The 13,481-nt window shown below is 37.9% G+C and overlaps 1 protein-coding gene across 4 annotated transcripts in view; it reads right to left on the bottom strand.

The window, feature by feature from the left end:
• The window catches only part of NDC1 (NDC1 transmembrane nucleoporin), a 44,991-nt gene that overhangs the window by 18,689 nt on the left and 12,821 nt on the right, over nucleotides 1–13,481 (bottom strand). For all 4 annotated transcript variants that reach the window (XR_003970885.1, XM_030325617.2, XM_030325621.1 and 1 more), the window contains exons 6-12: nucleotides 13,069–13,177; nucleotides 10,637–10,688; nucleotides 7,844–7,979; nucleotides 6,952–7,044; nucleotides 4,643–4,724; nucleotides 2,623–2,778; nucleotides 27–266 (exon numbers count right to left, since the gene is read on the bottom strand). Coding sequence is in view for 3 of the 4 variants with exons in the window: in XM_030325617.2 (XP_030181477.1) it covers nucleotides 27–266; nucleotides 2,623–2,778; nucleotides 4,643–4,724; nucleotides 6,952–7,044; nucleotides 7,844–7,979; nucleotides 10,637–10,688; nucleotides 13,069–13,177 (868 nt within the window). In the remaining variant the exon portion in view is untranslated. The remainder of the gene's footprint in view (nucleotides 1–26; nucleotides 267–2,622; nucleotides 2,779–4,642; nucleotides 4,725–6,951; nucleotides 7,045–7,843; nucleotides 7,980–10,636; nucleotides 10,689–13,068; nucleotides 13,178–13,481) is intronic.

Below are 13,481 nucleotides of genomic sequence, written 5' to 3' on the forward strand. Positions count from 1 at the left end.
TTCAAACTTTAGAAAACAATCCTCACCAGAAGTCCATAATCTTGGCCCTCTTCTTATCAGCTGAGAACTCTGAGGTGACCCATAGCAGGTATTTACATCAAAAATTCCAGCCATCCGATTCACTACACTAGAACCAAATGGGGTTCCGAGGGGACTTGCCACATCAGGAGTAGACAATTTTGAGGAAAACAGTGACGTCTTAACTAATGGTGGCACTGAAGACCGAGGCATCTGGCTAGATCTTGGGGTCTGAAAAGTAGTTTCTTCTGTAAAAGAACAGAGCCAGTGCTGAACAGGCAGCCTGAACAAATTTTACACATCTCAGTTTTTGGGTTAATGCATTTACCCAAAGTTCAGTAGCTTGTTTCCATGTATGTTTACACTCTCAACATCCAGCTTTTATGACAGCAACTCAGCGACCACTCACGGGGGTGTTCTACATCTTCGGTCAGACTGGTGCAGCTTCCCTTGTTTTCTCCCCCCAGAGAAGATCTTCACCTTCAAGGTCGGTTTCTCTAAACCTACGAACCTATCAATTTCTATTTTATTTTTAAATGGCAACAACCTCAGTTACTGCACTAGAATGTGTCCAATGTTACTGCAAGCTCCTACTATAGCTATTACTTGGCTAAAACAAATTTGTATTGTGAAATGTACTGATAAATGCACACTTACCCATTTTCCACAGAATTTTTTCAAGTTAACAGAAGTCACACCAGAGATGAATTTGCCCAGGATGATCTACAAATATGATCTATAAACACTTTCTTCAAAATTTATCTTATAATCACCAATTTATAAATTCCATCGTACAGAAACAAAGGAATATTTTTCCAGCCACTCCAGTGCACGCCACAAAGACAAATAGATTACATTGGTGTTCTAGCTTCTTAATAAAACCACCATAAAACATCAAACATTTAAAGTGCCAAACTTTTTTGAATGACTTTTTAAGGTTAGTGCTAATTGGAAATATTTGAAGAATCAATTTAAAAATTGAGACTGGGGTTTTTAAGTTCTACAAAATGTGAAATACTGAGCAATGGGATGTGACAACAATTTAAAATAATGAATAATTCCTATTTGGTCACCCCCATGATTCCCTCCTAACCTGGGACTGCATTGATCTAACATGCTAATTTGATATAATTAGCCTATTCAAAATTCTCTAGTGGCTCCATATTGTTACAAAATATAAACTATATATGCCAGGCCTCCTTTTGTTATCAACAATCATCCTACCCATTCAGAATCTGTGACAGACTTCTTTTTTTTTTTACCAATTCCATTGTCTTGTAATTATTTGTGGGCCTCCCACTAAAAGGTCAGTTCCAAGAGTGTTTCATCTTTGATTCTCTGGTTTCTAGTACATTGCCTGGCATATACTAAGCATTCAATAAATATTTGTTGAATAAATAAATGCTAATCTGAATGTGGAGAACAAGTGAAACACTAGAATCTTTTAAAATCTGACATTCACGATCTTACCTAAATTGTTTTCCATTTGTAATCTCTCATTTTGGTCTATGACCCCCTCAGAATCATGATGTTTACTGTGACCCATGTAGTGATTTTGTAAATATCAAAATTAGTTACCAACATTTAAAAAGTGGAAAATTTCAGGGCACCTGTGGTAGCTCAGTTGGTTAAGCATCCAACTCTTGATTTCAGCTCAGGTCACCATCTCATGGTTTGTTAGATCGAGCCCTGATCCAGGCTCTGTGCTCACAGCATGGAGTCTGCTTGGAATTCTCTGTCTCCCTCTCACTCTGTCCCTCCCCCCCAGCCCCCGTTCACAACAATGCACTCTCTCTCTCAAAATAAATAAAATAAAATAAGTGGAAAATTTCACCCAAAATATTTTCAGATTTCAGGCTTCTCTTAAAAGTAGGGATGGGTGGGGGGGCACACAGAAGTTCAGATACTGGGTCCAAATTCCCACATGGGAACAATGAACCGAAGCTAACCCACAGCTTCCCCTACAGATGAAGCCAGTGCTCTCAGGTTTACCAGAGTCCTCACCCAGCCAGTTTTGCCCATTTTCATTAAAGGACTGGCTCCAGAAGGCAGGTGAACATTAAGTCCGTTCGTTAGTCTTACGTTCCTTGGCATTTTTTGACATAAGGAATTTGGTCAAATAGCCTAGGTTCCTCCACTGTACTTCTTCCCCTCGGCTTTCATCTTTCAAACATTCTATCAAGCTCTCTGAAAACCATGAATGCGATGCCCCCACCATGAAATCACTCAGTCACACAGTTACTCTTCTCTGGGCATTGGCCAGCGACTTTTTGTGTCTGGGATACTGCACCAGTACTATCTGTAAAGCTTCACCTGGCTTTGTACCTGAGGAAGCTGACACTTCCTTCTATTTGATGAGCCACAGTTAACTTTCTTAACACCATCAGCACACCAGACTTAATTTCTTCAATCTACAATGATACTCAGGCCTTCTTCTTGGTTCAGTACAATATCCCACTTATGAGATCAATTTTCCCTAAAAATTCAGGATTTCCCTAAAACTCCTTCACACTCATGTATACATATCCTTAGATTAACTACCGTCATCTTTCTTAGGAAACAAAATGTATGTACTTTGCCCTCTCTCACTAGTACAGGCATTACCTGGAAAATTCGATTTCTTAGGCTCCACAGAATACGAGGACACCATTCTCCCATTCGTAGCAGCTGCTTCTTGATACAGAACCAGTTTCTGAGTCATATCATTTAAAAGACTCAAACACTCCCTTGAAATGGCTGTCCAATTGTGGGGATGCCCACCTAAGGGGTCAAAAAACCAGCTTTTAAAATGTACATAATCTTAGAGTCTCCTCTCAAAGTGAGGAGAAAACTCTGCAAGAAACACTACATTACACTTTGCATGAAGGTCCACTTGCCGCGGCTAAGCTACTATTTACACCACTGACATCTACACAGAAGGAGTTCAATAAATATTTGTATGAAATAATTTTCCAAAAAGTCTACAAGCGAAAACTTGCCATCTTACCATTAAAAAAGAAAAAACAAAAAACCTGCCAAATTGGTTGCTAAAATAAAGCCAAATACTAGAGGATGGTGTGAGTGAAAAAGACTAGAGTTACTTCCCTACCAGCACTGAACAGATTGAAGACGAAGACAATGAATACAGGCATGTCTCATGAGATGCGCCCCACGGCCCCCAGTGACCCATAAACTTGTGTCTGGCCCACTAAGCTTCCTTACATTTTCATTTACAATGGCCCCTATTTCTTATTATGTCTGTAGGAATGACATGTTATTCCTAACGATCATATTTTATACACATATCTGTTATTATTTAACTGAAACTACTACGATCCACAATTTTGTAAAAATTCCCTTACTCTCATTATCTTTTCATTTCCTAAGACCTCTCTCTCCCACAGCTGCCACATAAAAATCAACCATGCTACTTTCTATGTTGAGAATAGCCAAGGAGTCCACTGAAAATTTGTTTCCCATTCTGGGTGCCAAATAACCTTTCTGTCTTCATTTAGAGCCCCCCTTAAACATTTCCCCCATCTACAGCTCAAGAGGAATACCACTTAACCTCCAAGCAAACAAAATACTTCATCAGTAGGTCCCAGAATGTTTTGTACTGCTGTAACTCAGAACCACTAAGCAACTATGTGATTGTCCAGGGAAATTTTAATAATATGCCCTAGAATGTAAGTTCTCTAGCAGAGAACATGTCACCTTGTTACAGTTCACTGGAATATCTGGTGAAAATATTTAATGCATACAGAATTCCTAAGTGAACCTAAGTCTGACAAAAAAGAATTGCTAGTTAATTTTCTACAGCATCAGCTCTGGATTTTTCATGCTACTAAAAGGAGAGTGTGGCTCCAATCATTTATATTTTTATGTAACTGAATTTCATTTCCATGTAACATTTAACCATAGAAAGTTTCTTTTATAATGTGGGAATTGGCAAGTTTAGCAAAATAATGAAGAGCTGATTACAGAGATGAAAAGCTACCTAGGTTAGGTTGTTCTCCATTGCTGGCTAAGCTGGAATGCTTTCCATCCAGAAACAGGCAGAGCACTGGCATAGTTGCAGTCTTGATGAGTTTGTAACAACTGACAGTAGAAAAGTGTTTCAGAGTTGCCAAGGGCATCCTCCGGTCACCATCAAATCTAGTTATTTTTTACTTTTTTTTTTTAAAGGGAGGCAAAGTAACATGACAGAAGGAGGGAGCTCTGCACTTGGGAGTCAGATGACAGAATTTCTTATTCCAACTCTGACATTAACTGTATATAAACCACTTAATCTCTCTGAGACTTAGATCCCCCATCTAGGGAATTAGACCACCTGATTTTCAAGACACTTTGTAACATGAAAACTCTGAGGATACTTAAACTGTACTCTTCTGCTCTAAAACTGTCAATCTACCTCATCATTTCTTCAGGGTAAGGGAATGAGGATGCTGAAGAAAGCTTTAAAATACCTTTCCTGGAAATATAACCTCTAACCACAGCAATGCAAACATTTAGGTGCATTAAAATCAATACTTCATTTAATGGACTCAACAGTTGTGTATTTTATTAAATACATCTCTGTCACCAAAAATTTTAAGTGGAACACCTTCTGCACACATATGCCTATATCTGTTACTTTTAGCAATACCTGGTTGGCTAAGGCTAAAAACTTCTTGTCTTCGTGAGGGAGAATACTGAGAAAGCAACATCAGGTCCTGCAAGGCCAAATACTAAAAGGGAAAAAAACAAACATTATTTAATTGTTTTAACTTTTTTTTTTTAATGTTTATTTTTGAGAGAGCACACGCATGCACACGCATGCGCAAGCAGGAAAGGGACAGAGAGAGACGGGGGGAGAGAGAATCTGAAGCAGGCTCTGGACTGACAATAGGCCCATGTGGGGCGTGAACTCACAAACCGCGAGATCATGACCTGAGCCAAAGTCAGACGTTTAATGAAGTGAGCCACCTAGGTGCCCCTAATTGTTTTAACTTCTATATGAAATCTTAGTTATGAATTGGGCTCAGTATTATATGTAAGGGGAAATCGCTGTAATTTTTCATAAAGGAAATTCAGTTTGTCAATCAAGCTGGCCATAACCTTCCTTTCCAGACTCCCAGAATTGTCTTGCCTCTACCCTCTGTAAGCTACCCTACCCACTGTAGGTTCCAGCTACAAGAAACTCTCTGTGTTCTCTCCCATCTCTATGGTGAGACACTTAAAACATCACTTCCTTCTAGAACTTCCCAGGCCTCCCCCACATCAACATATACTTACACAGCTCTCAACCATGACACTTAACATAATTTATTTTAACTGCCTGTTTACTTGTCTCATCTGGTTCCACCCACTAAACTCTGAGGCAGGGACAGCATCTTACTTGCTACCACATCCAAAGGCAGTGCCTGGCACACAGCAGACACACAACATATGTTGAACTTTTTTTACTGAAAATCTTCATTTTGTTTCCTGGCAAAATCGTTCACTCATCATTCAAGACACCATCACTTCTATGAAGCTTTCCTATTTTGGTTCCAAGCAGCAAAAGTGGCTCCCACTGCACTTATCACAACAAATTTTCATTATTTTGTGTATCTGCCTTTTCCATTAGGCTTGCTACATCTTACTCGTTATTATACCTTAAGCAACTAGCAATGACTGACACCTACCCAGTAAATAAAGATATGTTAAATAACCAAATGAGTAGCTGATATTTTTGTATATCTAATAAATTAGTCATAATTGATGTTTAACGGTAATCAGAACCTCACTGGTTCATTTTCTTATTCGTTTACAACTTTTCGGAATGTATTCTAAACTCTGGGTTCCATTTTCTTTGAATTATTTTTTAAGTACCAGGACTTCTTAACAGGATCACACATATTATGTATAGATCTACTTTAAAATTTCAAAATGCAATTTGAATCTAAACAATTTATTCTTAGTTTAATTTGTAAATTTGTTAGAACTTCTTTAAACTCTTTTGATTAAAATTTAATTTAGGATCATTATCATTATTCATCTTTTTTTTTTTTTTTTAATGTTTTATTTATTTTTGAGACCGAGAGAGACAGAGCATGAGCAGGGGAGGGGCGGAGAGAGAGGGAGACACAGAATTCGAAGCAGGCTCCAGGCTGAGCTGTCAGCACAGAGCCCGATGCGGGGCTCGAACTCACAAACCGCGAGATCATGACCTGAGCCGAACTTGGTTGCTCAACCGACTGAGCCACCCAGGTGCCCCTCATTATTCATCTTTTAAGACAGCTCATTGTATGTGTGTACCTACCAAGCACTACCTTTGATCATAACAACCAACAATACTACATGAGTAGGGGCCCTTGGGTGGCTCAGTCGTTTGAGCGTCCGACTTTGGCTCAGGTCACGATCTCGCGGTCTGTGAGTTCGAGCCCCGTGTCGGGCTCTGTGCTGACAGCTCAGAGCCTGGAGCCTGCTTCTGCTTCTGTCTCCCTCTCTCTCTGCCTCTCCTCCACTCAACACTGTCTCTCTCTCTCTCAAAAATAAACAAACATTAAAAAAAATTTTTTAAAAATAGTACATGAGTAAAAACATGTTGACTCCATAATAAATAAAACAAAACAGTATTTTGTTTTGCTATAATTATAAGTTTATGAAAAGCTAATGCACACATACGGTTGTATATCATAGTATTTTGTGCCAGGAAATATTTTTATGTCTAATCTAAGTATAGTTTAGTTTGCACAAATTAGCTTAGCTTGTACATACACACTGCAATATATCCTTGCATTTTAGTCACTTGGAATGAAAACTAAGAAAGTGAATGGCATTCCATGCAGTGTGTAGTTGATGTTTTACAATACTGGTGCTAGAATATTGTAGGCCCTCAAAAAATAGATCTAAATACGCTAAATATTAAGTCCATTTCATAAATAGGTTCGAGATTACTGCGTGAAGACACAAAACACATAGCTCAGGCACCTTTATGATGAGGGGAGGATTGCTGTTTAAGACCTTCGGGAGGCATTCGTCCGACTCTTCTGAAAATGGTGGCTGAACAGGGAACAGATGAGCCTATCAAGTATAATCAAATATAAAGACTATGAAAATGATTATTTTCTTGACTCTATTCAGTAAGTTAGCACTAACTGAAATTTATTACAACAGGAAACAATACAACCAAATTAACATCTTCAGTGTTTTAATAATGGATTGCATCAAAATTACATATACCTAAACACACTGCTTTCTGAAATGTTACTCTCCCCATTTTATTAAATCTCTGGCTTCCAGGAACAAAGATTCTCTGAAGCCACTGAAGGACACAAACCTACAAAGATGGTAAACTGAAAAACAAACACTCATTTCCTAAGATAAACACCTGGATGATAAAGACAATGTAATTCCCATTCATTTAAAATAATTTCTATACAAATTTTAAGACTTTCCTTCAAAGAACAAATATTTTATTGCTTTATATTGAATATTTTCAGAGTAGCTATACCGATAGCATGTAAAACTAATTTAAAATTCAGGCATTTAGTATGTGCTCACTAGAGGAATGAGAATTACACTACAGATAAAGCACAATTAAGTTCCACTAGCATTTCATGCAGTTTAGTTTCCAAAGATCAAGAACACGAACACTGTTCCTTACACACTCACACACACACACACACACACACACACACACACACACACACACAGCAAATTATGGTTACAAATGATACATCCCTAGTAAAGCCTCAGAAAAGAGACCAAAACCCAATTTATCAGAATGGCTTTAGGCACAATAGCATACTGCTTAGTGCTCTGCTAAAAATACCCGTGCCCTCTAAAACACAAATGTATTAACAAAAAACTCAATACTAACCTCTGTGGCAAAGATTTTGAAGAGTATCCATGAGATATACCAAGTCATCAGAAGAAAGACACCACATAGCCAGACATGGTAGAGTAATGAGAGATTCAAGAGGCCACTCAGAGTGTCAAGAGGCCTATGAAACTGCCTATGAAAGCAGAAATTACTATTTAATCCAATGGGGAAAATACAATCTCAGCATTCAACAGCTTCACAATGACAAATCAATCTTATTTATTAATAATAATGGTGATATGGGGGTGCGTGGGTGCCTCAGTCGGTTAAGTGTCTGACTTCGGCTCAGGTCATGATGTCAGTTTGTGAGTTCGAGCCCCACATCAGGCTCTGTGCTGACAGCTCAGAACCTGGAGCCTGCTTCACATTCTGTGTCTCCCTCGCTTTCTGCCCCTCCCCCACTCATGCTCTGTGTCTCTCTCTCAAAAATTAAAAAAAAATTTTTGTAATGAATAAATAAATAATGGTGCTATAGACTCCCCTCCTTTTGCACCCTATACAATTCTTTCCCTAATACCTACTTACGAACTACATAAGGGAGCCTTAAACGAAGAAGAGACCTAAACTTATGCTCAGTTTCTTGTGCTCCAAATCTTCACTGTCATTTCCTATGGAGAAAGAATGAGCCAAGCCTGTAAGCCAACCCTTAGCAGCTGGGTAAAATTTTACTGTTACTTTGTAGCTTGACACATAATCATTCAATAGGACTAGCACCTCTCCTGGGCCAAATTTCAGCTCTATCTGTATACCCTAAAAAAACGGTTCCACAATAGTTGGGAGCACATAGCACTATCAGAAAATCACAATCTTTACTTTTAAAATAATTTAAGGGGCACCTGGGTGGCTCAGTTGGTTAAATGACTGACTCTTGATCTTGGCTTAGGTCATGATCTCATGGTTTGTGAGACTGAGCCCCGCATTGGGGCTCTGAGTTGAGCACAAGGAATCTGCTTGGATTCTCTCTCTCCCGCTCTATCTGCCCCTCCCCAGCTGGTGCTTTCTCTCTCTCTCAAAAATAAATAAACTTTAAAAAAAAATAATAATTTAAGAAACTCTGTTAGAAGGCTAAATAAAGGGAACACTACTTTACCAAAACCTTGAGTAGATCAATTAGCAAAGTCATCATAATCCTACAATCACACAACTAGTAATTTTAAAACAGGATTAGAACCTCTGGCTCTGCCATCTAGGTGTGTTGTGATTACCTTTAACTGCTTGACCTAACCCACACTCAATTTCTTCATCCATACAATGGTGCCATAATCTCTTCTTTTTTTTTTATTTAAAAAAAGGTGGGTTTTTTTTTTTTTTTTTTAATGTTTATTTTTGAGAGAGAGTGAGACAGAACGTGAGCAGGGCAGGGGCAGAGAGAGAGGGAGACACAAAATCCAAAGCAGGCTCCAGGCTCTGAGCTTTCAGCAGAGCCTGACACGGGGCTCGAACCTAGGAACTGTGAGATCATGACCTGAGCCAAAGTTGGACGCTCAACTGACTGAGCCACCCAGACACCCCTCTCCTTTCTTAGGGCTATTCTGACATTTAAAACACCTGATGTTAGGTGTGTCTAGCATAGTGCTTTACAGTTTCTAGGAGAATAAAGTTATTTTCAGATTTTAAGTATCTGCCATACATTAAGAACAGGATATTTGACACTGCCATACAAATAAAATGTATTTCAAGTGCAAGAAGGAAAAAAATACTATGTTCAATTACAGTCAAATGTCATTATCATTTTTCTCTTTCCATTAGACCCAATGTAAAATCCGGACTAACGTAATAAATGACCCATGCATGTGGTTTCATTATCTAGCAATTAAACCGAGGACAAAACTAAATTTACCTAGAAACTTTTAAAAGTTAGAAACTGAGAGGTGTCTGGGTGGCTCAGACTCTTGATTTCGGCTTAAGTCATGATCTCACGGTTCGTGTGTTCAAGCCCCGCATGAGGCTCCACGCTGACAGTGCAGAGCCTGCTTGGGATTCTCTGTCTCCCTCTCTCTCTGCCCCTCCCCTGCTCGCTCTCTATCTCTCTCTCTCTAAATACATAAACATTAAAAAAAAAAAAGTTAGAAATTGAAATACACAATGTAGAAACCATAATATCTCAAACACCTACAAATGTCAACATCCCCACCCCCCCCCAAATGCTATTAGTTAAATCTACATGATATAAAATGTCTCACAGTAGAATAATAAAAATTAAAAGAACAAATACTGATAGAGAAATTTACATTTTTTTCCAAATAAAGATTAAAGCCTTATCTATGTGCAAAGTACATGGGAAAGAACCAGAGTAAGACACCCTAGTGCTGCCACTCGATTATCACTTATTGACCTTCAACTGGTCATATGACCCTGCTCAATTTTGGTTTCTTTAGTGGTAAAGTTAAAACAATACCATAGCACTGTGCTTACCTACCACAATAGCAGAGAATGATTACTGAGGAGAAAAACAAGAGAGGTATGCCCATACAACTCAAGAAGTCCACTTTTCTATAATATAAAAGCTATATCTAACAAAAAACAAATTATGACTGCTAATTTCCAGGGAGAGGAACCTTGGTGACTAGAGACAGGAGCAAAAGGATTATTCTTAACTGTATACTCTTTTATATGACACTGGAATTTTGAGTTATATGAACTAGGTATATTCCAAAATGAATACAATTGGTTTTCAACTTTAAAAATTTAAAGGCTAAATCTAAACAAAATACCTGAAAAGTGGTAAACACCTACAATGATGGAAACAACTAACAGATTTAAAGATCAAACTTTTCATATATCACTTACTCATCTATCTGAAGGTCCATTGCAGTGCTAATCCAAGCTTTGGGAATATGGCCTGACAGGAAAAAAATACAATGCTATAAACATAAAAAGTTAATAAATCTTAATCATACTTTGTAACATGAGGTTGATGAGATGACCAAGTAGACACTAAGACCTGGGTCAAAACGCTAGGTTGTTTGATCAGGAATGGGCAGGAAAAGAGAATAATTTCTAAATACAGGAAGTCCTTGCTTTGCACAGGTCTGATTATGCATATATTTCAGTCATATTTCAGTGGTGGTTTAGTTAAATCACACTAGTCCCCCAACAGCATAATTCAAATTTCAGTTGCCAATGGTATATTTACAGTGAGCAACTGAATATATTTCCAGCTTCTCAGTACACAAATCAGTATGTAGATAATGGAAACACATCACAATCTGTGACTAATCACATCCCTTCTTTCTAAGTCTGTTTGTGATTGGTCACTGACATCTGTTATTCAGTTCAGGCGCAGACAGCAAAGCATAACATTGTGTCGCCTCCTTGTTTCCTATGAAAAGCCCACATGACATTTTATAAAAATGAATAACTGAAAGAAACTGGCCAAAAAGACCCAAGTGCAACAAAGAAATTAAAAGTGCTAACATCTGAAATGAAATCTGAATGGAACATGTACAGAGTTCTAGAAGAAATAGTTGACCACGGAAATAGTCACACGGCTGCTATGTCAGCCCAAATGTACAATGGTGGGGAAACATCCAGGCTGAAGATAGTAGGTTAATAAAAAAACAACAAGGTGTTAACATCAGAATGACAGTTGTAAGAGCTATGTAAAACAATGGGTTATATAAACTAAGGATGAAAGAAGTGGACAACAGAACAGCCCATACCGAGTAAAAACAATTCTATAAAATGATTCCATAGAAAAAAGTAGGATCAGAAAGTTATGCAGATACCCCCTGCTGTTTGAAAGTTCACGTTATGCCACTTCGCTTTTATGAAAGGCCTACGCTAGCACTTGTTCTAACTGAAAGAAATCCGAATTTATGAAAAAGGCAGAAAAGTGAAAACAACATTCAGCTCTTGTTCTGCACCAAGCCGAACAGATGCTGTATAAAGGCAGCACACCCTGAGCAGCAAGAGCAGCCCCACCAGGCTCCTTCCTGCAGCTCAGCATCAAGCCTCCAAAGCTTTGAACTGTGTCTGTGAGCATCTGTGCTTTATCTCAATTTGTTTTGTGCATCCATTAGCAAGATGCGTCCTAAAGTATCAGAAAAGCCTAAGAGAGGTTATTTTGGGATACTCAAAAATCTTTCCATATCAGGGTGCCTGAATGGCTCAATCAGGTGAGCATCTGACTTCAGCTCAGGTCATGATCTCAGGGTTCCTGAGTTCGAGCCCTGAATCGGGCTCTGCGCTGACAGCTCAGAGCCTAGAGCCTGCTTTGGATTCTGGGTTTCCCCCCTCTGCCCCCTCCCCGGCTCACACTCTGACTCTGTCTTCTCAAAAATAAACATTTAAAAAATTTTTTTTAATCTTTCTATATAAATCAACAGTAATTGCTTCTTCACTTTGTGCCATTTCAGCTTACAAAGTTTCCCAGGAACACTCCACTTTCAGATAATGCGGGAAACCTGTAGTCTGAAAACAGTATTTTAGGATGCTGAATTTTGTTTATACTATTATATGTTGCTATTGAGATTAATGTTTTCCATTCATCTTGATCTGCCTCATTATATTAAATAAGCTATATTTCTGTGCTTAAAATTCATGTTAATAAATTCTATGTTTCCCTTAGCAGCAGGATATTCTAGTATATTAGTACCAAGTTACAAAAGGTTATAAAAAAAGAGTATGTTATTTATAGAATGACAAAATGACATATATTTTCTTCTTTTTTTATCATGGTAAAAACCACACAACAAAATTAACCAGCTTAACCATGAAGTGTACAGACACTATATGCACCTTGTGCAACAGATCTCCCGAACTTTTTCACCTTGCAGACTGAAACTCTCTACCCACTTAGCAACAACTCTCCTTTTTCCTTCCCCCACACAGCCCCTGGCAACCACAATTATACTTTCTATTTCTAAGAGTGTGACTGCTTCAAGTAACACCTCATGTAAATGGAAGCATGCAGTATTTGCCTTTTGGCAACTGGCTTATTTCACTTAGTATGTTGTCCTCAAGTTTTACCCATGTTGTAACATATAACAGGATTTACTTCTCTTTTAAGGTTGAATAATATTCCATTGTTTGTACATACATTTTCTTTAACAATATTTTCCCTTAACTTAATAAATACTCTTTAACAATCTAAACATTGAATCAGGCTAGTCACATACCTACAATTGAGAAACAAACAAAACCAAAAATGACTTGGTTAATTGACATTTTCTGAGCTGTGAGCTAACACATACACTGTATCAAAAAGCAGAAATTCTTACCAAGAAAATAATACACAATGCAGAAATTTCTAATCAGGAACAGTGATTCCACACAACTATGCTTAACTAACAAGAGCAGAGATCTCCTGAAGCGCAAGAACTTGTATTGCTGAGAAAAAAAAGAAAAACAGAATCAAAGGACACTTCCAAGTAGAGGTTCTAGTTCATTCTAAAGCAAACACTAAAACAGTCCACATAATAAAAAAAAAAAATAATAATCATTGCATAAAAAGATGAAGTTTATTCCAGAGGTAAAAAATCAACAATTTCTGATGTTAAAATATTTAATATTTACATATACAACATCTCATTGATAGGAGATCAGAAATGACAACATTAACAATATCTATAGTTATACTAAAGACTATGGAAATAGAGTGTGTATATACAAAAAACGTGATAATCACAGCAGC

The sequence above is a fragment of the Lynx canadensis genome, chromosome C1 (assembly GCF_007474595.2).
Source record: "Lynx canadensis isolate LIC74 chromosome C1, mLynCan4.pri.v2, whole genome shotgun sequence".
Taxonomy (NCBI): Eukaryota; Metazoa; Chordata; class Mammalia; order Carnivora; family Felidae; genus Lynx; species Lynx canadensis.